Genomic DNA, 24433 nt, shown 5'->3' with positions numbered 1-24433 from the left:
ACTGGATCCATCTGGCTACAGTCCACAGAGCCTTGCATCCGACGAAGTGAGCTGTAGCTCACGAAAGTTTATGCTCAAATAAATTTGTTAGTCTCTAAAAGTGCCACAAGTCCTCCTTTTCTTTTCACAGAGCCTTAGTTTACCCTTCTTCAGTTTTCTTTACAAACAGGCAACCTAGAAGATTAACTCTCTCTTTGAATGAAAGCTTAGATTCAGCAGAAGTCAAAGAGCTCACCCAGGAAAGCTGGAAAACTTCTAAGTTATTTACAATATGTAAAATCAACTGCCTTGTTCTTAACAATATACGTGGAGAAATGTGCCTGAAATCAGACAATGCTAAAACCTTTTCAGCATTTAAAACAACTAGAAAATTTTACACTAGGTCCTTGTTCTAGCACAGTGCCTAAAACCCTCACTATTAGCAAGACCAGAAGCATTGTTGGGTCTGAAGATCCCTGTATGTTGCTTCAAATGAGAAAGGTTCGCCATTGTTGCTTTCCTGTTATTGTTACAAACTGAAAGCCTCCGTGCTAGGGAAACCTTTTCCTTCATAAACTATCCGGAAATAAAAATACACTAATCTGAGCCTGTCGACAGACACCGCCTGCTTCAAAAGAAATGTATGGAGCCTTAAGAAACATTCCATCAATCCCATTCCCTTTGTCTCAGAGACCTACCCAGGTATCCCAGCTGTTGCCCGTGTCTCGTCTTTCAGCAGTGACCCTGTGCCACTCAGCCGATCCTGCCGGCGTTGATAAAGCTTAGAGGACGCCAGCCCCCGAAGTCTCATGCCAGCCATAGCACCAAATACCACTGTGAAGGGGAGTGCAGAAAGACAACTGGAGAGAACAGAAGCACTGAAATTTCAGTGAGTCACCTTCCTTCTGGGAGTTTTGCTTAGTTCTCAGAAGTGCTAAATCAGGACAGACAGAATCCTGCCCAAGTGCTGCTTCTTACAAATTATCTGCCATTCTGTTACAATTCTAACAAACCAGATTTTTTCTTTCCGGTATGGCCCACTGAAGCCAGTGGGTAGGATCAGCACCAGAGATTAATTCTGTGTCAGATTTGCACACTGAATCTACACATGCTCCATTTTCCAAGAGATGAATTTAAAAATCCCATTCTTCAAGTAACTCATCCACTTAAACCAATAAAGCTCCTCAGTCAAACCAGAACAGAACAACAGTAGAAATGCAAAAAAGGTCAGTGATCTCCGAGCAAAGCACTCAGTCCTTTTCTGCAGACCAATATCAGATCCTGGCTACACTAAGTTTTGTCCCCTGAAAGATGGTGCATCATACAATATGAGATATGTACGATGTATGTACGATGTCGCAATCAGCAGAACCCTTCACTCCATGTTGATAAAGCATACCCCCAACAGCAAAAGCATGAAGATTCTTGCTCTCCAGATACACTGCAGTCTGCAAGAATTGCATTCCATGCAAGATCAGGAAGCTGAGAAAAAGAACATACTTTACATTCCAGCCTCCAGAGCACTCACTTTGCTGAGAACTGAGCAGGGTTTCAGTCAGGCGCCCACCCTTTACACCACTCCTGCCTCCCACCCTCTAGAGGAAGAGAGGATCACATTACACAAATGGCTCTAAAAAAAAAAAACAAGCAAAAAAAAATTCTGAGACTACAAAAGTCGATTCCTTAAAGGAACAAAAAAACAGAGTAGAGGATGACAGGAACATCCAGGCTAGAATATCATCACATCAGAAGAAGCACAGTCCAAGAAAACCAATCCAAGGGCCATTATAATCTATGGTTTATTTATTTTACAACAAATGATGAAGAGAAAAAACAGGGGATTTTCAAGTCAGTAATGAAATATTACATATATCATATCTACAGTCTGAAAAGCTCTTGAAAAAATATGAGAGGATTCAGAGTAGCAGCCGTGTTAGTCTGTATTCGCAAAAAGAAAAGGAGTACTTGTGACACCTTAGAGACTAACAAATTTATCTGAGCATAAGCTTTCGTGAGCTACAGCTCACTTCATCGGATGCATTCAGTGGAAAATACAGTGGAGAGATTTATATACATAGAGAACATGAAACAATGGGTGTTACCATACACACTGTAACCAGAGTGATCACTTAAGGTGAGCTATTACCAGCAGGAGAGTGGGGGTTGGGGTGGGGGGGGAACCTTTTGCAGTGATAATCAAGGTGGGCCATTTCCAGCAGTTGACAAGAACTGCTAGAAATGGCCCACCTTGATTATCACTACAAAAGGTCCCCTCACCCCCGCTCTCCTGCTGGTAATAGCTCACCTTAAGTGATCACTCTGGCTACAGTGTGTATGGTAACACCCATTATTTCATGTTCTCTATGTATATAAATCTCCCCACTGTATTTTCCACTGAATGCATCCGATGAAGTGAGCTGTAGCTCACGAAAACTTATGCTCAAATAAATTTGTCAGTCTCTAAGGTGCTACAAGTACTCCTTTTCTTTTTATAACGAGGGGAACGATTTTCATAACTGTTTAACAGGGAGTGACCAACAGTGGTCCCTTCTGACATTAAAATTTATGACAGAAATAGTTTATACTGTAATTGAAAAAAAAACAACAAAAAACAGGCAGAGATGAAGAACATCATTGTTTCAAAGAGAAGAAAGCAGCAGCATCCTCACCTTCAGTTCCTCTTACCTTCCCTCAAGTGTTTCAGTCTGCCTGCAAAGAATTTTTTTTTAAATTGCACTTGTGTTTTTTTTATATTATTTTACTTCTTTATGGTGTATAATGAGGACCTGATTTTTTTTAATTTTCAAAATGGTGTTTCCTGCTTGCTTTTAACTTTAGAAATAGCAGGTATGCCAGCTCTAATCTTCCCTGGTATTGCTGAGGGATCTCCTAGGAATGTCTTGGAGGATCTATGTAGTTACAGCTGTTACCTTTAATTGAGGGTGAAAATGTGAAATAATTAACAAATGTGTTCTTTTTTCAAAATGTTAAAACCCACTTAGATTTAAGACTAATCAACATGTTTTAGAACAGTCTGAGTAAAAATCCCTTTCACACTATCACTATTTCTCTGGCACACCAGTCATCACAGTCTTTCACACTAGACAGGATCTGAACATCTAATGTAAAAAACAAATGTTGGTGGGGGAGAGAAGCTTTCAAAATGAACTAAACTGTTATTTAAATAATGTTTTTTAAAAAAGCTTTTGGGCTCTCTTTATACCTCACAGGCTAAAAAGAGCCCCAGCCCAGTTCTCCACCACCCCACATCTGCAGGTCACCGTCAAGTGGCAGGACTGATGTCAAAACCTTATTAACAAATCACTGTCTGAGACTAAACTAAAAAGAAGGCTGCCACACTTCTCTTAGGCATAGATGAGTAGCTCCCAAGAGAAGCAGCTCAATGATGTCTGATAAATCTCTAAGGACTTTCCAGTGAGTTGAAATTTACTCAGCTAGCCTCAGAGGGCATGTTTAGATAGAAAGATAAAAATAAGATTTATTTAAAAATGCATTTTTCAACCCAAAAGACTAAGAGTGGTTGTTCGTAATTCAGACAGACAAGCTCTGCATTAGCGCTCTTGTTTGTGGTCAGAACTCTTCTTGTAATTACTGAGGCTTGCTATACACTACTAATTTATGCCAGTATAACTGTGTCGCTCAGGGGTGTGGAAAATCCATATCCCTGACCAATGTAGTTAAATTGATATAACCCCAGTGTAGACAGTGCTATGTCAAGGTGAGAGCTTCTCCCTTCGACATAGCTTCCACCTCTCAGGTAGGTGGAGTACCTACACCAATGGGAGCAGCTCTTCCATCTGCATAGGTAACATCTTCACTGCTGCTGCAGCTCTATAAGTATAGTCAAGCCCTGACATTTGTACTCCATCTTCCCGATCACACTCCAACTCATTTTACTTGCAATTATATCATAAAGAGAATCACCATGAAGAAAATCACATGCACAGTAATATCTCCCTTTCCTTGTTAATTAAAAAGAGTGTGGACAGATGCTGGCCTACCGAAATACTTTCATAGAAAGTAATATACTCCCTGCTTCTTATCTTAACTGGATTAGGGAGAATCAATGAGCATATCTGTAAATGCAGCTGCTCTTTTTCTTTTTTTTTTTTGTTGACTGCAGGAAGTACAGAGGAGTATCCAAATCCCAATGGGGCTCAAGTAAAATGATGACAAAGATAATGTACTAATACTTATTATACTAATAACACACTAAGGACCTTTTCTTAGCACTAAGGACCTTTTCTTAGACCTTTCAGAGTAACAGCCGTGTTAGTCTGTATTCGCAAAAAGAAAAGGAGGACTTGTGGCACCTTAGAGACTAACCAGTTTATTTGAGCATGAGCTTTCGTGAGCTACAGCTCACTTCATCGGATGCATCCGATGAAGTGAGCTGTAGCTCACGAAAGCTCATGCTCAAATAAATTGGTTAGTCTCTAAGGTGCCACAAGTCCTCCTTTTCTTTCTTAGACCTTGTCTGCAGTTGGAAATATGTGTACATATTTTTCTGTATTGATGTAGTTTCAATAACAAAAGCTATACTATAAAGAGAACACAGAAAACATACAGGTAAAAATGCCTAACGTAAAACCACAGTACTAAAAACAAGAGACAAACCTATTTTCCAGTCTATTTACTTCGTGCATTTGACAGCACTTTGCTTATTGTCAGTTTCACTGTTTCTCCTTTTGTTGGAGTGTTTCATTGTTTCTCTTTCATACAGCATCCAGGGAGGAAAAAAGAATTAATAAAGGAGGGGAAAGTGATTGAGAAACCATAAAAATTATAAGGGAATACAGGGGTAAGAAGAGTACCTGAAACCATTTAACTTTTTTTTTTTTTTTTTTTGAAAACTGACCAGATTTCTTGTATATGGTGTCCCTTTAAAGACAACCTTCATCAGGCAAATAGTATTCTTTGCTTTTGCTAGCCCTTTCAGAGGTTGCTTAAAACACACTTCATTATACTTTATACGTACATAGCGTTTTTCACCCGAGATTCTCAAACAACTTTACAAGTTTTAATTATGAGATTTCATGTTGCTTTAAACAAACTAAACTATAAAGAAAACAGGTTTCTCCGGTCTCTCTCTGTTCTAGTATATTAGGATGTTACTTGTAACAGTAGCTTGTATTTTCAGCCAGAAGCGATTTTTAAATTGACCATATCCTTTTAAACTTCACACTGTTCACAGATCGGAATTTGTGAACAAATCTGACTGCCACTGGTTAACTAAATGACTCCACTTCTCAATGCTGTGGTTTAGTAATCTATAAAATGATATAGCAACTAATTAGGATTATATTCATTTTACAGATTAGTAAACCAAGGCAATGAGAAGTGGAGTCATTTAGTTATCAGTGGCAGTCAAGATTATTAGTCACATATTCCAATTTACCCACCCCGTTATCTTTTTTCCTCTCATGATCCCAAATCCCAAAAATCTTTTGCATTCTCTGTTTCAGCCCAGACCCTCCCACACTGTAATAAATAATAAGTGTAATACTTAAAAATGCATTGTTCAATATACAACCAAAGCAGTCATTTACATTTGATACTTTCACATTAAAAACCACACTTATTTATATTATTGAAACATGTCGGAGGTCCTATTATAAACCAGGACTCTACTGTGCTAGGCACTGTACAAACAGACTGTCCCTGACCCAAAGAGATTACAGTTTAAAAAGTAAAAGTACCATGTATACGTTCTTATTGTAATTTTAATTAATTGGACATCCCCCCTACTCAAGGGCATGGGGTAATTAAATAAACCTTATTATTGCAGCTAATTACATTCAGAAAGTTATCTTCACCACTAGAAGGGCTAGAACCATTTTTAACATGAAAATTCAGTTACTGGTTTTTTCCCTCTGCAATGCTTTCTTTTCTATCTGTCTTAGGTATTGATATAGCACCGATAATTATAGAACCTAGACAGCAAGTTCTTTTGTACCCTCTTATTTGTGTTCTTTCTCCCTTTCTTTCCACTGTGTCAGCACTATCTCTTTCTCAGTCTGTTTAATTTCCTCTTTCTTCCAGTGCCACAGAACAAAATCATCCAATTTTTAAACCAAAAAGCCATTTATGGTATTTTCTTAGCTCCAGGTGTGTCCACACTGATCAGTACTATGTAGAAACTCAATTTTGGACCAGTTCATCCTGTTCTACAGTACTTGAATCCCAACAGCTCCAGAACTGAAAAAGATTGTAACTTGCCAGTACTGTATATTCCAAAGAGACTAACTACTATTTTGCAAATGTCATACAACACCTTGCCTTCAGTAGTAATGCAGTGTAGAGCAGAGGTTCTCAAACTGGGGGCAGAGCATGGAATGTATTCTGGGGGTGTATGAGAAACTTTGGGATAAAAAACCAAAAAACTTACTGTACACATTCAGAGCTGGGCAGCTGGATCTCTGAAGGCAGCCACCCAGTTCTGAAGGCAGCACCGCCACCAGCAGCAGAGAAATAGGGGGACAATACGATACCATGCCACCCTTAGTTCTGCGCTGCGGCTGGTGGCAGCATTGCCTTCAGAGGTGAGCACCAGGCCAGCTGTTGCCGCTCTGTACTCTGCCTTCAGAGCTGGGCAGCCAGAGAGCAGTAGCTGCTGGCTGGGCACCAGGGGCGGGGGAACTACTACAGACACAAAGAAGTGGAGGCATGATCAAATAAGTTTGAAAACCACTGCTCTAGAGCCGGGGCTGTGAAGTTGTTTGCTGGGGGTTGGAAATCTTTCCTGTGTTCACCCAGGACTCAATAATGCAAGGAGATGAGCAGACCTACTGACCTCTCACATGTTTAAAATTAAGCTTATTCACTTTGCTGGACTGGAGCCGGAGTGCTCAGCACATTGAAGGATCAAGTCCCAACTTCATTATTCTTTTACTGAGAAAAAACCCCAGTTAACACTGGACCATAATAAATATTTGTCTTTGAGAAATTGTTCTATGGCAGAGGGAGCAATGGAAGCCATGAAGTTATACATTTTCACAACTGACAAGTTTTCCAGGTTAATTTTTTTTCAAAACATTAAACAATAGGACACCCACATGTCTGCGCGCTTCACTATTTGGAGGTTCCTGCCAAAACCCACTCTATATAAGAAATCCAAGAAATTAGCCATTTGTATGATCTTTGAGAGGGGAAGAAGTTAAAAATCCTACATTATTTTAGGGAACTACACACATTACAGTAGCTTGTGTACTCTGGAATGTTCCACAAAGCCTTATGGTATAGGTCACATCATGGCACTGAAAACAATGTTGATGCCTTAAAAGGCAGGGCTCTGAATATGCACAAGACAATAGCACAAAAGTGTTTAATTAATGTATTACCATGATCACTGGATTTGGCAAACTGGATTGGATGGGCCAGGCCACCCAGAGAACCCTTGCTCTAGACAAATTTTTTGGTGGCCTCAGAGCGTGGCCACCAATTTTTGCTCTCACACTTTTCCCTAAAATACTTAATTAGCTTTAGGAAAAACAAATAAATATACATATATACACATGTCCAAATCATAGTAATTTATTTATTGCTAGTTAGTAAGTCTGTTATGAAAAAAGAAAAGGAGTACTTGTGGCACCTTAGAGACTAACCAATTTATTTGAGCATAAGCTTTCGTGAGCTACCGCTCACTTCATCGGATGCATAAAGTGGAAAGTACAGTGAGGAGATTTTATATATACACACAAACCATGAAAAAAAAGATTTGTGCTGGAAATGGCCCACCTTGATTATCATACACATTGTAAGGAGAGTGATCACTTAAGATGAGCTATTACCAGCAGGAGAGTGGGGTGGGGGGAGAGAAAACCTTTTGAAGTGATAATCAAGATGGGCCATTTCCAGCACATTTCCAGGAGTTAACAAGAATGTCTGAGGAACAGTGGGGGCGGAGGAATAAACAAGGGGAAATAGTTTTACTTAGTACAATGACTCAACCACTCCCAGTCTCTATTCAAGCCTAAATTAATTGTATCCAATTTGCAAATTAATTCCAATTCAGCAGTCTCTCGTTGGAGTCTGTTTTCGAAGTTTTTTTGTTGAAGGTCTGTGTGTATATATAAAATCTCCTCACTGTACTTTCCACTTTATGCATCCGATGAAGTGAGTGGTAGCTCACGAAAGCTTATGCTCAAATAAATTGGTTAGTCTCTAACATGCCACAAGTACTCCTTTTCTTTTGGCGAATACAGACTAACCTGGCTGCTACTCTGAAATCTGTTATGAAAAGTGATATTAACAAAGTATCACTTTTCACAGCAGACTTACTCAGCCCCGCCAAGCCTGGGGACAAATTAAGCCCTAGATGTGGGGGGCAGGGTGTCAGGGGAGGCAGTGGGAACATGGGGGTTGGTGGGTGGGGAGCTGGGAGAAGCAGCTGTGGGGGGGCGGGGGGTTGGAACCTGAAACCCCATAGCCAGAGCCTGGAGCCTGCCGCCACACAGCCAGAGTCCAGAGTTGGAGCCTGAAGTCCCTCGGCCAGAACCTGCTTCCCCACCACCCCAGAGCTGAGGTCCAAAGCCTGAGCCCCACTGCCCCGGGAAGGTGGGGAATTTACTGGCTGCCTGCTCCTCCAGCTGCCCCAGAACCTGCTGCCCAGGCATCTCCAGAGGGGGGCAGAGCCCAATCCCTGCCGGCAGTCCCAGCAATCAACATCAAGACAGTGCATTCAGGAGGAAGGGGAGGGGAAGGGGCCACTATTTTGCCACCCACCCCATCACAGCCCAGGAGGCTGTGGCTGCAAGAAAAGCCCCTGGTGGCCAATGTTCCCTCTAATTTTTGACAGGCCGTGTGTGCAAAAAATTTCTTCTGTGCAAATTTTTGTGCACGCGGTGTTTCGCCATGTGCTCAGGATTTAGGATCTGTGTGTGTGCACACACGTGCACAGCTTAGAGGGAACAGTGCTGGTGGCTGCATTTGAGAAACACTGAAGAGTATCAGAGTAACAGCCATGTTAGTCTGTATTCGCAAAAAGAAAAGGAGTACTTGTGGCACCTTAGAGACTAACCAATTTATTTGAGCATAAGCTTTCGTGAGCTACAGCTCACTTCATCGGATGCATCCAGGTTTTCTCCCCCCCGACACCCCCAAAAAAACCCACTCTCCTGTTGGTAATAGCTTATCTAAAGTGATCACTCTCCTTACAATGTGTATGATAATCAAGGTGGGCCATTTCCAGCACAAATCCAGGATTTAACAAGAACGTCTGAGGGTGGGGGGGGGTAGGAAAAAACAAGGGGAAATAGGTTACCTTGCATAATGACTTAGCCACTCCCAGTCTCTATTCAAGCCTAAGTCATTATGCAAGGTAACCTATTTCCCCTTGTTTTTTCCTACCCCCCCCCCCCCAGACGTTCTTGTTAAACCCTGGATTTGTGCTGGAAATGGCCCAACTTGATTATCATACACATTGTAAGGAGAGCGATCATTTTAGATAAGCTATTACCAGCAGGAGAGTGGGGTGGGAGGAGGTATTTTTTCATGCTTTGTGTGTATATAAAAAGATCTTCTACACTTTCCACAGTATGCATCCGGTGAAGTGAGCTGTAGCTCATGAAAGCTTATGCTCAAATAAATTGGTTAGTCTCTAAGGTGCCACAAGTACTCCTTTTCTTTTTACTGAAGAGTATGGCACTCCCCAGGTAACCCAAAAAAGAAACCCACAGAGTTTTTTCAAATAGCACAAAGTAACTTCCCTTTCCCCTAAACTTGAATGATCCTTGCCTCATGTGGAACATATCATTTTAAACATTATCACACACTGTACCTAAATGACACAATCAGCTTGGCTCATAGTCTAAATTCTTCCCAGATTTACCTCCTCTCTCCCCAACCCCATTCAAGAGCTGGACAGATGCTCACCAACAGTGACAGAATTTCTAACACTTTGAGCTTAATCCTCTCCTAAGGAAGTGGAATATATACACAACATGTCTGTGGTATATTCACATGTTACAAGAGCCAACACTGAGCCCACGAAGTAGCAGCAGCTGAGGTTCTGATAAAAAAAAAAATCCCATTCTGTAACAGACTGGAGCAGCTAATATATATATACACCAAATACACCCACATAGCCACATCAGTCTATCATCATCCATTGGGTAAATGTTCATAGTTTGGATATGAGCATGTGATAATTATTCACGATATTATTCTTTCCAGTATCTCCACAATGGGATAGGTACTCTACAAATCACAGAAGACACAGTCCAAGTTTACACTCATGGCTTTCTCTATTCTTTGTACTTAAAAAATAAATTTATCCAGACTCTCTTAACAGTTCTTAGCTGTGAAAAGAAGTGATGGTTAAAAACCACTGCAATATAGTAGGGCTAAGGACACGAGGATTCAGTAAGAAATAATTCCCACAATGCACCATTTTAGAAGTTCATACTCATATTTAATGCTTTTCACCTTCAAAACACTTTGCGAAATAAGTAAGTTTTTCATTTTACAGAGGAGAAAATGCGGAAGACCGGCTACATAACTTGCCTAAATCCTCCCCAAATGTTAGAGCTAGGATTAGAACTACCAAGGGCTCAGGTTCTCATCTCATTTACACTAGTACAAATTTGCAGTAACTCTACTGACTGGTGACAGTGAGAGGGGTACTGGGCTCAAGATGTTCATCTGTCAGTTCTGTGCTCAGAACACCTACCGCCAAGACTCAGGGCCAACTGGGCAGAGCCAGCTGCCCAGACCCAGAGCAGAAAGGATCGCAGATGACAGCATTTTATTGGAGGAAAGAGAACTGTATGTATAAATAAGTAACAACTGTGAATTACATAACTGCAATTCAGTCTCAAGCTTCATAAACTGTGAGAGTAAAGCTCCAGTCACCGGAACCCCACCCTGGAATTAAAGCTAGCGCCAGTTTAGACACTGGGGCGGTAGTGCACACTTTACAAATATAAACACAAACCTTCAGCTCCCTCTCCTGCCCAGCTCTCCCGAATCCTGCACTTCTGATCCTCGCCTCATTCCTCTCCCCGTACCCTGCCCTCTTTCCCCACCCGCAGGGCATAGTGAAGATCTGTGGTCCCATGAGCACACAGTACAGGGCGCATGTATCGTCTTCTCCCGTTTCTGAAGAAGGCTCTCACCGACTGACACTCGCAATACTCCAAACGGGCCAGGCGTTTGCCAGAGGGCAGAAAGGCACTGGGCTCCTCCACCCCTGAGTTTGGCCCCTCACCACCAAGCGCAGGCTGCGCTGCCTGGGTCCTGCCTGCGGGGCCGCCAGAGCCCCCCAGGAACGCAAGCGACCTCCCCCTGGCCGCCCCCGGGAAACAGCCCAGCTCCCCGCGGGGCCAGGCGTTTACACAGGTGTAGCGCCGCTGACTTCCGCGCAGCTATTTCGGAGTGACCCTGAGGGCAGGCGGGAAATCGGGGCCCGCTGGGCAGCTGGAGGGGGCGGCGAGCCAGGGCGCCCTCTGGCCCCTTCCCAGGCCCGGTCGCAGAGCCCCAGCCAGGCCGAGCCCCGCACACGCTTCCCCTGCCGCCCTCGGGTCCGCCCGGGGCGAGCGACCCCATTCCGGGGGGAGCGTCCCGCTCTCCATTACCTGCCCGTCATGGCGCCTCCTGGCCCGGCCGGGGCTCCCAGGGGCTCTGACGGGACCCAGCGCCTGACACCGGCCGAAGAACGAGAGAGAGCCGGCGGCCAGCCCTGGAGAGAAACCCCGCCCTGGCCGGCAGCGGCCTCCCTCTGCCTCTCCTGTAGTCCCCTGTGGGCGGGAGCCGCCGAGCCGCTGGCTCCGGGGAGCGCCTCCAGCCCCGCACATACATTTCCTATAAAGGGAATGAAACGAGAGATGATGAAACGGCAGGGGCTGGACTCGCCTCCGCCACGGGAGAAACCGTCCAGGAATCAAACCAGGGGTCAACACCCCCCCATGATCACCCCCCTCCAGGAGAAGAGGTGACACCGCCCAGGAACCAACCCACCCCCTAGGCTCCCCTCCGCTCTGGAGAAAAGAGGAGACGCACCCCAGGAACCAGCCCACCTCCCGGGATCAAACCTTCCCCAGGGAGCAGGGGAGACACCCTTTAGGAACCACACCACCCCCAGGGATCAACTCCACCCCCCCCAGGAAACATCCCCAGGAACCAGCCCACCCCCTGGGAACAACACCCCCCCCAGGAGACACCTCCCTTGGAACCAAATGACCCTCCCAGATCAAACCCCTCCCCACCAGGGAGACACCTCCAGGAAACAAACCACCCCCAGGGATCAACTCCACACCCTGCCCCCCAGCCCGGGAGACATCCCTAGGAACCAGCCCACCTGCTGGGAACAACACCTCCTCCCCCCGAGACACCCTCCAGGAACCAAACCACCCTCAGGAACCAGCTTCCCCCCTGCCCCCCAGGGTGGAATCCCCAGGAACCTGCCCACACCCCGGGAACAATACCTCCCTGGGAGACACCTTCCAGGAACCAAACCATCTTCAGGGATCAATGCCCACCCTCAGGGAGATACCCCCAGGAACCAGCTCACCTCCAGACAGAAGGGGACACCCCCCAGGAACCAGGCCCCTCCCAGGATCGACACCCCCCAGGAACCAGCCCACCCCCAGGGATTGATATCCCCAGGAACCAGCCCTCCCTCCAGGGATCAACTGCCCTGGGGAGACACGCCCCAGGAACCAGCCCACCCCAGGGATCAACCCCCACCTAGGGGAGAAGGGGGGGTACACACCAAAGATCAACCCACCCGCAGGGATAAACCCCCTTGGGGGGAGACATTCCTCTAGGGGAGAAGTGAGATAAACCCAGGAATCAAACTCCACTCCTGTGAGAGGAGAAACTGGGAACACAAAAATACAGCCAGCCCCAGGGATCAAACCAGTCCCCTGGCCCCCCTCAGTGAGGGGAGATGTGAGGAGAGTTCTCTCACCAGTCCCTGGGGAAACAGCAGCTCCCAGATCCAATTCCATGCAGCCTGATCAGATCTCTCTGCCCAGGCAAATATAGGCCACATCTCTGGGGGTCTTCCCACATGCACCCCAGGGTGCTAAGCACAGAATCACAGTTCCCAAACTGTGCTTCATGCCCATCATCTCCACTTAGTGGCTGAAGATCTCTTCCTGTGGTCCATGCACAGAAGGGGTTTGAGAACCTAGCAGTAGGAGGTTGATGTGTGAATCTGTGAGGGGATTTTGCCCTTCCAGAACTAAAAAGTTGGAAAACAGGCGGAGTCCATCAGCTGCCATAATCCTGGCTTCTCTCCTCCAAGAAGTAACCTGTTTCCCAAAGTCAACTGATTCTGTACAAAGAGAATTGCTGTGCTGACATGGGTAATGACAGAGGCTCCCCTCCAAAGTTGCAAGTTACTTGCAGGTCTCCTGACTCCATCTCGCAACTTTGAGAATCTGTGTGGAGAATGCTGATTTGATAGCATTTTACATCCACTTTCCATAGATGTAAGTGACTCCACACACTGTTTTCCCCAGGAATTGAAATTAGAGGGGGTGTTCGAATTTACAGGGAGGATTGGAAAATTACGAAACTGTCAACACAGCATGTAACTAGCTGACCACTGAGAGGAGGGATGGGGGAGTTCAGATGGGTGTAAGGAAATCAAGTCCACAGGATAAAGAGGAGACTGAGGGCATGTCTACACTACAAAATTATGTCGACCTAAGTATGTTGGCATACAGCTGATGCAGTAATTAAATCACTTTTACATGTCCACACTACGCTCCTTGTGCCGTCAGTGCACGTCCTCATTAGCAGTGGTTGCATCGATGGAGAGAACAGTGCAGCGTAGATACCTATTTCACTGTGCAACTCACCATCATCTATTGCAGGGTGTTTTGGGAAGGTTTTGCAATGCCCCATGGGGCTGAAATGAGTCTCAAAGGGGTGACTAGGAACATGATTTCAACGTCCCATAATGCAGTGTTCTCCATCCATAATTTTATCTGCATTCCATAACATTTTGCACCTCTTTTCCAAATACCTGCAAACCCGTGCGTCCCTCCTCACTGTCCACCATCTGTGTCAGAAGCATGGATCCTGCACAGCTCTGCGCTATTGTGATGAGCGTTGCGAGAACAGGGCACCTGATCCTGCAGTATTTTTGTGGTGCCCCGGGAACATGACAATTCCTTAGAGACTAGATTGCTGTGGGACATAAAAAGAAACAATTCAGTTTTTGCCATTCATGGAGCAGCTGGAGATGGTGGAGCACTGGTTCTGGACCCAAGAAACAAGCATTGACTGGTGGGATCACACTATTATGCAGGTATGGGATGACGAGCAGTGGCTTTAGAACTTTCGGATGTACAAGGCCACATTCCTGGATGTGTGTGCGGAGCTCACCCAGCCCTCCAGTGCAGTGACACCAAAATGACAGCTGCACTGACAGCGAAGAAGTGAGTGTTAATCGCGCTGTGGAAACTTGCAATGCCAGATTCCCAAGTCATCAGTCAGAAATCAATTTGGAGTTGGGAAATCCACATGGAGGTTGTTGTGATGCAAGTGTGGAGTGCCATTAATCACGACCTGTTATGAAGGACTGTGACTCTGGGCAATGTGCAGGACATAGTGGATGTTTTGCAGCAATGGTGTTCCCAAACTGCAGTGGGGCAATAGCTGGCACGCATATCCCTATTTTAGCACCAAACCACCTTCCCACCGAGTACATCAACAGAAAGGGCTACTTTGCTATGGTCATACAAGCATTGGTGCATCACCGGGGGGACACTTTACTGACATCAATGTGGGCTGGTCAGAAAAGGCACATGACAAGCATATCTTTATATGTTCAGAAAGCTGCAAGCAGGGATTTTCTTTCTAGGCTGGTGGATTACCACTGAGGACATTAAAATGTCAATAGTGATCCTGGGAGACCCAGCCTACCCAGAGGCCAATTTACAGTAAATCACAGGGTGCCCTGGCATGGGGCCCCCCAATGACAGGGGGCCTCAGGGCCAGGCAGCTGCAGGGGCAGAAGCTTGATCCTGCCAGCTGCTGGGGTCCTTCTGCAGGCTCCGCACACACTGGCAACCAAGCTCCTCCCCACCTCCTCACCCTGAGCGTGCAGTGTTCCCACCACTCCCCCTCCCAGCGCTTCCCCCACCGCCAAACAGCTGTTTGTTGGCACTCAGGTAGTTCCAGGAGGGAGGGGAAGGGCGGGGCTGCAGTGCGCTGGGGGAAGAGGCAGAGAAGCAGGGGCAGGGCCTTGGGGAAGTGGGTGGAATTGGGGCAGGGCGGAGCAAAGGTGGGGCCCCCGCATTCCCCCTACACATACCCCCCCAGTTCCCTGCTGTGAGCTACTCAGGGCTGGGAGCAACCCCACAACTGCAGAGCACGGCCCTGACTCCTGCACCCCCCACACACACCCTTAGCCCCCTGCCCTCCCTGACTCCTCCATCCTTCCACATCCCCACCCCCCATGCCCTGACTCCTGCATCCCCCACACATCCCCACCCTCAGCACCAAACGGGAGCTCCTGCACCTCCCCCCACCACATTCCCACCTGCACCCCTTACACCAAATGGGAGCTGCCTCAGATAAGTGCTCCACACCCCAACCCTGAGCCCCCTCCTGCATTCTAACTCCTAGCCAGACCCTGCACCCCAACCCGCTCCTGCACCCTAACTGCCTCCCAGACCCTGCATCCCCAGCTCTGACTCCTGCACCCCCTCCCACACACACACAGCTCCCTGCCCTCCCTGACTCCTGCACTCCCTCACACACCCCCAGCCCTAACTCCTGCACCCCCTCCCCCACACACAGCCCCCTGCCCTCCCTGACTCCTGCACCCCCTCACACACCCCCAGCCCTAACTCCTGCACCCCGTCACACACCCCCAGCCCTGACACCTGCACCCCGTCACACACCCCCAGCCCTGACACCTGCACCCCCTCCCACACACACAGTCCCCTGCCCTCCCTGACTCCTGCACCCCCTCACACACCCCCAGCCCTGACTCCTGCACCCCGTCACACACCCCCAGCCCTGACACCTGCACCCCCTCCCACACACACAGTCCCCTGCCCTCCCTGACTCCTGCAGCCCCCTCACACACCCCCAGCCCTGACTCCTGCACCCCGTCACACACCCCCAGCCCTGACACCTGCACCCCCTCCCACACACACAGCCCCCTGCCCTCCCTGACTCCTGCACCCCCTCACACACACACACAGCCCCCTGCCCTCCCTGACTCCTGCAGCCCCCTCACACACCCCCAGCACTGACTCCTGCACCCCGTCACACACCCCCAGCCCTGACACCTGCACCCCCTCCCACACACACAGCCCCCTGCCCTCCCTGACTCCTGCAGCCCCCTCACACACCCCCAGCACTGACTCCTGCACCCCGTCACACACCCCCAGCCCTGACTCCTGCACCCCATCATACACACCCCAGCCCTAACTCCTGCACCCCCTCCCACACACACAGCCCCCTGCCCTCTCTGCCTCCTGCAGCCCCCTCACACACCCCCAGCCCTGACTCCTGCACCCCCTCTCACCCCCCCAACCCCTACCCTCCCTGACTCTTGCCCCACCCCCAGTTCCCCACCTGCACTCTTCACACCAAACGGAAGCCGCCCCAGGTGAGCACTCCACACCCCAACCCCCTGCCCCAGCCCTGAGCCCCCTCCCGCACCTTAACACCTGGCCAGACCCTGCACCCCAACCCCCAGCCTGGTCCTGCACCCTAACTTCCTCCCATAGCCTGCACCCTCATCCCTGAGCCCCCTCCCGCACCCTAAGTCCTGGCCAGACCCCGCACCCCAATTTTTTTTACATTTTTTTTTTAATAAAGCGCTCTTATCCAAAGCACTTTACAATAGTTAGCTAAAGGTACAAACAATATTTGGAAAGATCATTAAGTGGTCCGCCGAGACCCTCAAGTGATTTTCAAGTGGTCTGTGGAAAAATAAGTTAGACTACAAAAACAACCAACGTACCTCACTTTATTTTCATTTACTTTCTATTACTTATAGGAGGAGGATGAAGAACAAAAGAATGAAAAACGGGTGGGGGAGATAAGAGAAAATGTTCTTTTTCTTGGCTGGGGCCCAAGGAGGGGCCCCAAAAATAAATCTGAGCACAGGGCCCCACTAACTCTAAATCCGCCACTGAGCCTACCCTTTACTCCCTTTATCCACACAAGTTGTAAGCACTACATTCTCACTTCTCCTTGGGATTCATTGAGCATGGTGATAGTGCAGCCATAGTGACCATGGGCCTTGGTGGCTGGGGTGTTGGGGAAATAAGGGGGATACCTCACAGGCATGAGTATATGCAGACAGGGCAACTGAACTGAATACTGGCACCATTTTCTACAGACACTGGTGATTTTAGCTGATATCTCACTCCTAAAGGTAATGGAGGCTGAAAGGAAACAGCTCCAGCTGCCGACTAGGGCCATATGCTGCTAGCCTGTGTGCTGCAATGGTGCGTGTTGAAATAATTTCTGGATGGAGCAGGAAAATATCATACCACAGTGGAAGAAACAAGGCAGCCCTCCACAGAAACCTTCGACAGATGATTGCAGGCTACTTCCATGAAAGTTTCCTCGAGATCTTGATGGAGGATTCATGGGACATCCCAGTGCACATAAACAAACTGTTCCACAGGGCCCCCTCTGCCTAGCTGAACAGGTGAATGAGAAGCAGACAGCAACTCTGCCTCTCTTGGTTATTTCACCTCTTCTAGCATAAGTAAAAAAGAGTAAATCAACAGATGTGTCCTGCTACTTTGGGGGTTCCAGCCCTGCAATTTCAAAGCAAACTGCACATTTACTACAGGTTCCTTCCCCTGCATAATGCTCGCCTATGCTGGATTGTCTGGACTGCCCAGAACTCAAAAAGAGGTCCTGGCTCACTGAACCCTGGATCCCCCGGTGACCTATTCCCCATACTCCGCCCCCTCTTCCCCCTCCTCACTGTTCACGGCAGAGGCCTGTGACTTGGGCAACTCCAAAGTATCCACAGGACTCTTGGGAGTGGTGGTGGGGTCTCATCCGAGGATGGCATGCAGTTCTCTGTAAAAGCAGCAGGTCTGAGGCTCCACAACAGAGTGATTGTTAGCCTCCCTTGCCTTCTGGTACCTCTGCTGCAGCTCCTTGGCTTTCACACAGCACTGGTGTTGGTCCCTTTTGTAGCCCTTCTCCTCCATTCCCTAAGCGATCTGCTTGTAGATGTCAACGTTTCTACGGCTGGATCAGAGCTGTGCCTGCACAGCCTCTTCTCCACACAAACCCAGAAGATCCAACTCCTCCTGTGTACTCCAGGCAGGAGCGCGTCTACAACATGGAGCCGGCGTGGTCAGCTTGGCAGTTGCTAGGCATGCTCTAGAGTTGTTAGATGAGCTCTCCAAGCCTGGCAAACAGGAAATGCAATTTCAAAATGTTGTGGGGCTTTAAAGGGGAGGCTTGGCTTCCTGGGTACCTGGCCGCTGGGCAGTGGAGATCAAAATGGTGACCAGAGAGGTCAAGATGGGACAGTTTGGGACAATTTCTAGAGGCCACTAACAGATGATGTAAGTAACAGAATGTCTACACTGACACTGCATAGATCTTACTATATCAATCTAAACGCTGTGCTTAAGACCTAAGCTGTCTCGTGTCAACCTAACTACGTGTCTACACTAAAATTTCGCTCCCGCTGATGTAATTGCCTCACTACGTCGACTTAATAACTCCACCTCCACGAGAGGCATAAAGTCAATATCAATGTAGTTAGGTTGATGCAGTGTCAGTATAGACAGTGCATTGCTTACATTGACTGTTACTGGCTCTTAGAAGCCATCCCACAATGCCTCTTACTGGCAGTACAATCGGTACAACTGCTCCTGGTGAGGCTGCACCCACCCCCCCCCCCCCCCCCCCGATACAAGGAGTGGACACACAAAAGCGATTTAAGTACTGCGGCAGCTGTGTGCCAACCTAATTTAGGTCAACATAATTTTGTAGCAGAAACATGCCCTCAGATTCATAGCATGCTGCTACTGAGGACGGAGGAAAACACTTACAGAAGACTCTTTTGCATGATGATTAGATTGTGTCTCAGTCTGTCAAGCTACCAAATAGGTGTTATCACTTAAGACAGCTCAAACCACCCTTATTCTCTTGTACTAATGTTTGAGCTTTGCTTAGTGAGATAGAAATGTATTGCACCATGTTGTATCACGATGTGGTAATGCAATATCACAATGATCTGGCCAGGGGGAGGAGTTCCTGTCCAAATCCAATTTCTATTTTTTACTAATTCCCTGCAAGCTAATCAGGCAGGATTTGACACAGACATCAAAATAGGATTTTTCTGAAAAATTTCAGGCAGGTGATGGCAACTCTATGCTTGCTGAATTTCATGTTATGTAGACCTGTCTTGTTCCAATCATTTGGCAAAAACCTAGACTTCCACTGGTTAAACTAGGCTTTGATTGTTTCACCTGATTAATTATATGGGTGCAAAATGTGTCAGAACTTCCTTACTTCTGTTTAGCTTTAAGTTGATTCAGAATAGTTTTAAGTAGGTTTCATTATTAACTGCAATATGCCACTCTGACTGAAATAAGAATGTTCAGACTGGTTTAATAGAACCAATTTAACTAAACAAGTGTAAGTCTGTGTATAGAAAAGCCCTTACACACTCAACCTATCTATTTTACGTACTTATATGGCCCGTTACCATAGTGTCTGAATATTGTGCAATATTTAATGTTTTAGCCTCACAATTTCCCTGTGAGATATGGATTACCCCATTATACAGATGGGGCCTGTGATGTTGTCTGATTAAAATATAATTATGCCAACCATTGTTGCTACCACTGTAATATAATTGCAACGAATCTGGTACGTAGTGTAATGTATGGCCAGAAAAGGTTAAGAAGTTTGCAGGCTAATTAACCCAGAGCCAACCTGTAGAGTCATGTTAGAAATAGTAATTAGGGTCATTCAATGCTAGATAGACTAGAACTTTGAAATGCAAACCCGGTAGGTAATGTGTCTGATCCTTTGGAACTGGCAGAACTTTTTTACATGATGAATAAGATTTTCATTAATAAAAAGAAAAGGAGTACTTGTGGCACCTTAGAGACGAACCAATTTATTTGAGCATGAGATTTCGTGAGCTACAGCTCACTTAATCGGATGCATACTGTGGAAACTGCAGAAGACATTATATATACACAGAGACCATGAAACAATACCTCCTCCCACCCCACTTTCCTGCTGGTAATAGCTTATCTAAAGTGATCATCAAGTTGGGCCATTTCCAGCACAAACCCAGGTTTTCTCACCCTCTGCCCCCCACACACGTTTAACATATCTGTCATGTAAATATCTTGCAATACTGGCTACAAAAGTGCCATGCGAACGCCTCTTCTTACTTTCAGGTGACACTGTAAATAAGAAGCAGGCAGCAGTATCTCCCATCAATGTAAACAAACTTGTTTGTCTGAGTGAGTGGATGACGAAGAAGTAGGACTGAGTGGACCTGTAGACTCTAAAGTTTTACATTGTTTTATTTGTAAATGCAGTTTGTTTGTACATAATTCTAAATTTGTAAGTTAAACTTTCACGATAAAGAGATTGCACTACAGTATTTGTATTAGGTGAACTGAAAAATATTTTTTTTTGCTTTTATAATGCAAATATTTGCAATCACCAATAAATATAAAGTAAGCACTGTGCACTTGTATTCTGTGTTGTAATTGAAATCAATATTGAAAATGTAGAAAAACCATCCAAAAATATTTATTAAATTTTGATTAGTATTCTATTGTTATAAGTGCAATTAATCATGATTAATTTTTGAGTTAATCATGTGAGTTAACTGCAATTAATTGACAGCCCTAAAATTAAGATATCATAACAAGTGACTGAAATTTGATTACTTGAGCAGGGAAGAGATTTTCAGATGGTTTAAGTCTCTTTTTGTCTTCTTTGCTAACACTTCTTTAAGTCCAAGACCTAATGAACATTTGAGGAAAAGGATAACTTCATTAAAGGTTCAATACATCATCCCTTCAGTTAAGTTGTTAGAGCTCACAATAAACATCCCTGAGATTCCCAAGAAACCTTACAGCAAAATCCCTTAAGAGCAGACATACCAAACACAACACAAGCATAAATAATATTAAAAGAAAACAAAAACTCTTACAGGCCTCCTTGATCAATCCAAAATATATTGAAAAGACGACAAACTTAATATAAAACTTTGCAGGTCATAATTAAAATCCCCCTTCATTCTGCCTTTTTCACGTGGCTAATGGACATCTCAGCTGTCCCAGTGGCAGCCCCTGATCCCTGAGCTGTTGAACCAGCTCAATTTCTACAACCTTCTTAAAGCTTGTAGCAGACACATTGATTCAGGTGTGGGGGAACGGGGCAGGGTGGGGTGGCGGGCGGCTGGGCGCCGGCCGCAGGACTCAGCTCTGAGAACTACGGCCCTCCCCTAGTTCTACGCCCTTTCGTGACGCTGGGAAAAGTCACGTGACTGGTCGTCTCATGTGACGACGTAATCTCCCCGCCGGTCGAGCTCTGTGGAGACGCCCAGTAACCCGGATGTGGCTGCGCTTCCTTGAGGGCAGCGAAGAGCGACGGGTCCCATTGGCGCTGCCGTTCAGATCCGGGTCTTTCCCCGCCTGTTGCTACCCTCCCCCTCCGAGATGGCGGAGCTGAACCGGCAGTTGCAGGAGTACCTCGCTCAGTCGAAGGCCGGCCCCGGCCCAGCAGTCCCGAGCGCCTCGCGGCCGACGCCGGACGCAGCTGACGCCGGAGGGGGGACGTGGCTGGGCCGGCTGAGCCCCTTCTTCGCAGGCCGCTCCTCCTCCTCGCCGGCTGCCGGCTCGTGGCCCTGGGCGGCCGAGCCGGACCCCTGGCTGCCGGGGCTGTCGCGCTGGCAGCGGCTGGTGGGGAGCGGCCTGTGCCTGTTGCTGGCCGCGCTCTGCTTCGGCCTGGCCGCGCTCTACGCGCCGCTGCTGCTGCTCCGCGCCCGCAAGTTCGCGCTGCTCTGGTCGCTGGGCTCGGCCTTCGCGCTGGGCGCCGCCGGCTTCCTGCGGGGGCCGAGCCGCCTCCTGAGGGAGCCCAGCCGCGGCTCCGTGCTCTACCTCGGCGCCCTGGCCGGCACCCTCTACGCCGCGCTCGGCCTGCGCAGCACCCTGCTCACCGCGCTCGGGGCCGCCGCCCAACTCGCCGCCATCGCCGGCTGCCTGCTCGCCCTGCTGCCCGGGGGCCCCGCCGGCCTGCGCTACCTCGGCGGCCTCCTGGGCGGCTTCGTGCGCCGCCGCGTCTCCAAAAGCCTGCCCGTGTGAGGGCGCGGGGCGGCGTGCGCCGAGCAGACCCCGATGCGGGGTGAGCGCTGCGGACCCCGCCCCATCCCCGGGCTAGATCTTCGCTGCTGTCCCATGGGGCCGGTCGCCCGTCTCGGCTGCCCAGCGGGGCAGACGCGGCTCTCTGGCTGGGCAACGGCCTTTCTGAATACAGGGCCTTGGGCCAGCAGCAGCGCGGCCCCGGCTCGCACGGCTGCCTCCGAGGGACATGCGGCTCCGAGTCCCTAGCGGGGCGTGGGTGTCCTGTTGCTTGGGGGGGGCAGGGGGTTACTGAGCGACAAAGCCGGGGCGGTTCTTCCCCCCCCCCCCCCCGGTCCTGGTCCTATTGAAGGCAAGTTTTTCCTGCACAGCCGGTGCGCTGTGGTGAGGGAGGAGGTACCTGGGAGCTGCGCTCCGTGCATCCGCCTCCTGAGGACGCGGACCTGTGCAAAGACACTTGGCTGTAAGGCGCAGAAGCTACTTGGGAAAGTTCAGGAAAAACGACTCGAACTTGACAGTTAATGTGGACAACAGACAAGAAACGGACCAAAGGAGGGAAGATTTTTGCTTCTCCAAGGACCAGTGTTAATGGAGCTGTGGAACAATTTTTCTCCCTACCTATGAACAGTGCAACTAAAATCCTAAAGCTGCAACTGTGACTATATGTTCTTGTTGTTTTGTTTTGTTCTTTTACTGTATTCACGTGTAACATTTTTTTGTGCCATCATTCCCAGTCCTATCTCAGTATAGGCTTTGCCTTATCAGTGCAAAATGAACTTTGTAGCAGTATCCTGGAGTCTGTGTCCTGTTATGGGTGATATGATGATCAGATTCCTACATAAAGTGTAGGACCACAGGGCTGATATTCACACTTTGAAGTGGCCTGTAAGAATACAGAGCCAAGCATATTGTCTATACTAAACTCTACCCATAGTATAATGCTTTTGTTATACTCCAGAGCCTTGCAGGATTCACTCCAGCTTGGGATGTACTGATGCCGGGTGCCTCCTAAAAACATCTGTTGTGCATAGATGGGTGTATCTATAGAGCTCCTGTTTTCGGAGCTTATTTACGGATGTTTGTTTTTAGCAATTTGAATTCTATGTAGATGTCGAATAATTTGGGGTGGGAGTTGGACTTTTTTTTAATATATACTGTAATGAGTAATCTCTTTATTTTTCCCTATTGTGTTTTAATGTAATACTACTTCAGATAGCACTACTCAGAGTGCACTAAGGAACCTTTTATGTACCTTAGCAGGGTCTGTGAGACCTGTTTAATACACAGCATATGTACTTTAGAAATCACACACCTGTAGTCCGCATTACTGCTGTGTTGACTAGCCCTTGAACACAAGTTAACCATATCCTGTATTGATTGGATAAATACTGACCTTTTTTTGTAGCAGGGTTTTATTAGTTAAAACCTAAAATCAGAAGCTGTAGGTATATTACCACAAATGTTGTTTTGTGACATCTTTGCAATTGTAATCTGATATAAAGAGTCAAAATGTAGTGATCAGATGTAATTGCAGTAATCTTGGACTGGCTTATGATAGTCCAGTGAATGTTGAGATACCCATTCTATTTAACTGTCTTTTAAAAAAAAAAAATCAACTGGTAACCTTTAAAATATTGAAAACAACATCCTTTAATAAGTAGCATTCATCGAGGTTGTGGATCACAGTCATATCCTTTGGCAAGCAAGGGTATACCTCTTATATAGGGAATCATGAAAAGAGTGAAAGCATATCATAAGAAATTTCAGTCAAATCATAGAGATCATTTTAGTTCTTTGCAGAATGGTGCTACACTAGCTTTTGCCTCCAGAGCTACAGGGTCAGTTCCTGAAGTCCTTGCTCAAGCAAACTCCCTAGCCCCTTGGTTCTAGGAGTTGGGCAGTTAGTGCTTATTTAGCAGTGATGTTTGTAGCCTGACCTTGAGAAATAGATTGGCTAGTAGAGGCTGGGCATATTGCAGAAAACATGCTTGAGTATTATTGGATGCTACTTAGGAAGAGATTATCTTAATCTATTTAATATTTGCACAGAACTAAAGTAAATGAATGCTTAATTTAGCAAATTTTGTACAATATTTATAATTTTAATAAAATACATTTTTATACCAAAAGTGTTAATCTAGACATAAGCAGGT

At 47.0% G+C, this 24433-nt stretch overlaps 2 protein-coding genes across 8 annotated transcripts in view; one reads left to right on the top strand and one right to left on the bottom strand.

Annotated features, from left to right (window-relative positions):
• The window catches only part of LIMS2 (LIM zinc finger domain containing 2), a 56408-nt gene extending 44618 nt beyond the window's left edge, over positions 1 to 11790 (bottom strand). For 4 of the 7 annotated variants that reach the window (XM_073360160.2, XM_073360162.2, XM_073360161.2 and 1 more), the window contains exon 1: positions 11574 to 11790. Coding sequence is in view for 4 of the 7 variants with exons in the window: in XM_073360159.2 (XP_073216260.1) it covers positions 11574 to 11584 (11 nt within the window). In the remaining 3 variants the exon portion in view is untranslated. Of the gene's footprint in view, positions 1 to 677; positions 1218 to 11573 lie in introns of those variants that run through there. The other 3 variants (XM_073360164.2, XM_073360163.2, XM_073360157.2) reach the window with 3 other exon arrangements.
• Positions 11791 to 21469: 9679 nt separating this feature from the next.
• On the top strand, positions 21470 to 23587 carry SFT2D3 (SFT2 domain containing 3). Its single transcript, XM_073360155.2, has one exon. It carries the CDS (start codon positions 21639 to 21641, stop codon positions 22281 to 22283), a length of 645 nt encoding a protein of 214 aa, XP_073216256.1. The 5' UTR covers positions 21470 to 21638; the 3' UTR covers positions 22284 to 23587.
• Positions 23588 to 24433: the final 846 nt, after the last annotated feature.

Source organism: Lepidochelys kempii, chromosome 9 (genome assembly GCF_965140285.1).
Source record: "Lepidochelys kempii isolate rLepKem1 chromosome 9, rLepKem1.hap1, whole genome shotgun sequence".
NCBI classification, from domain to species: domain Eukaryota; kingdom Metazoa; phylum Chordata; order Testudines; family Cheloniidae; genus Lepidochelys; species Lepidochelys kempii.
The sequence above is the reverse complement of the archived record's forward strand: the minus strand, read 5'-3'. Positions and strand labels throughout refer to the sequence as shown.

Coding starts and splice junctions, on each gene's coding strand:
- SFT2D3 (XM_073360155.2), top strand. CDS start 21,639: ATGGCGGAGCTGAACCGGCAGTTGCAGGAGTACCTCGCTCAGTCGAAG.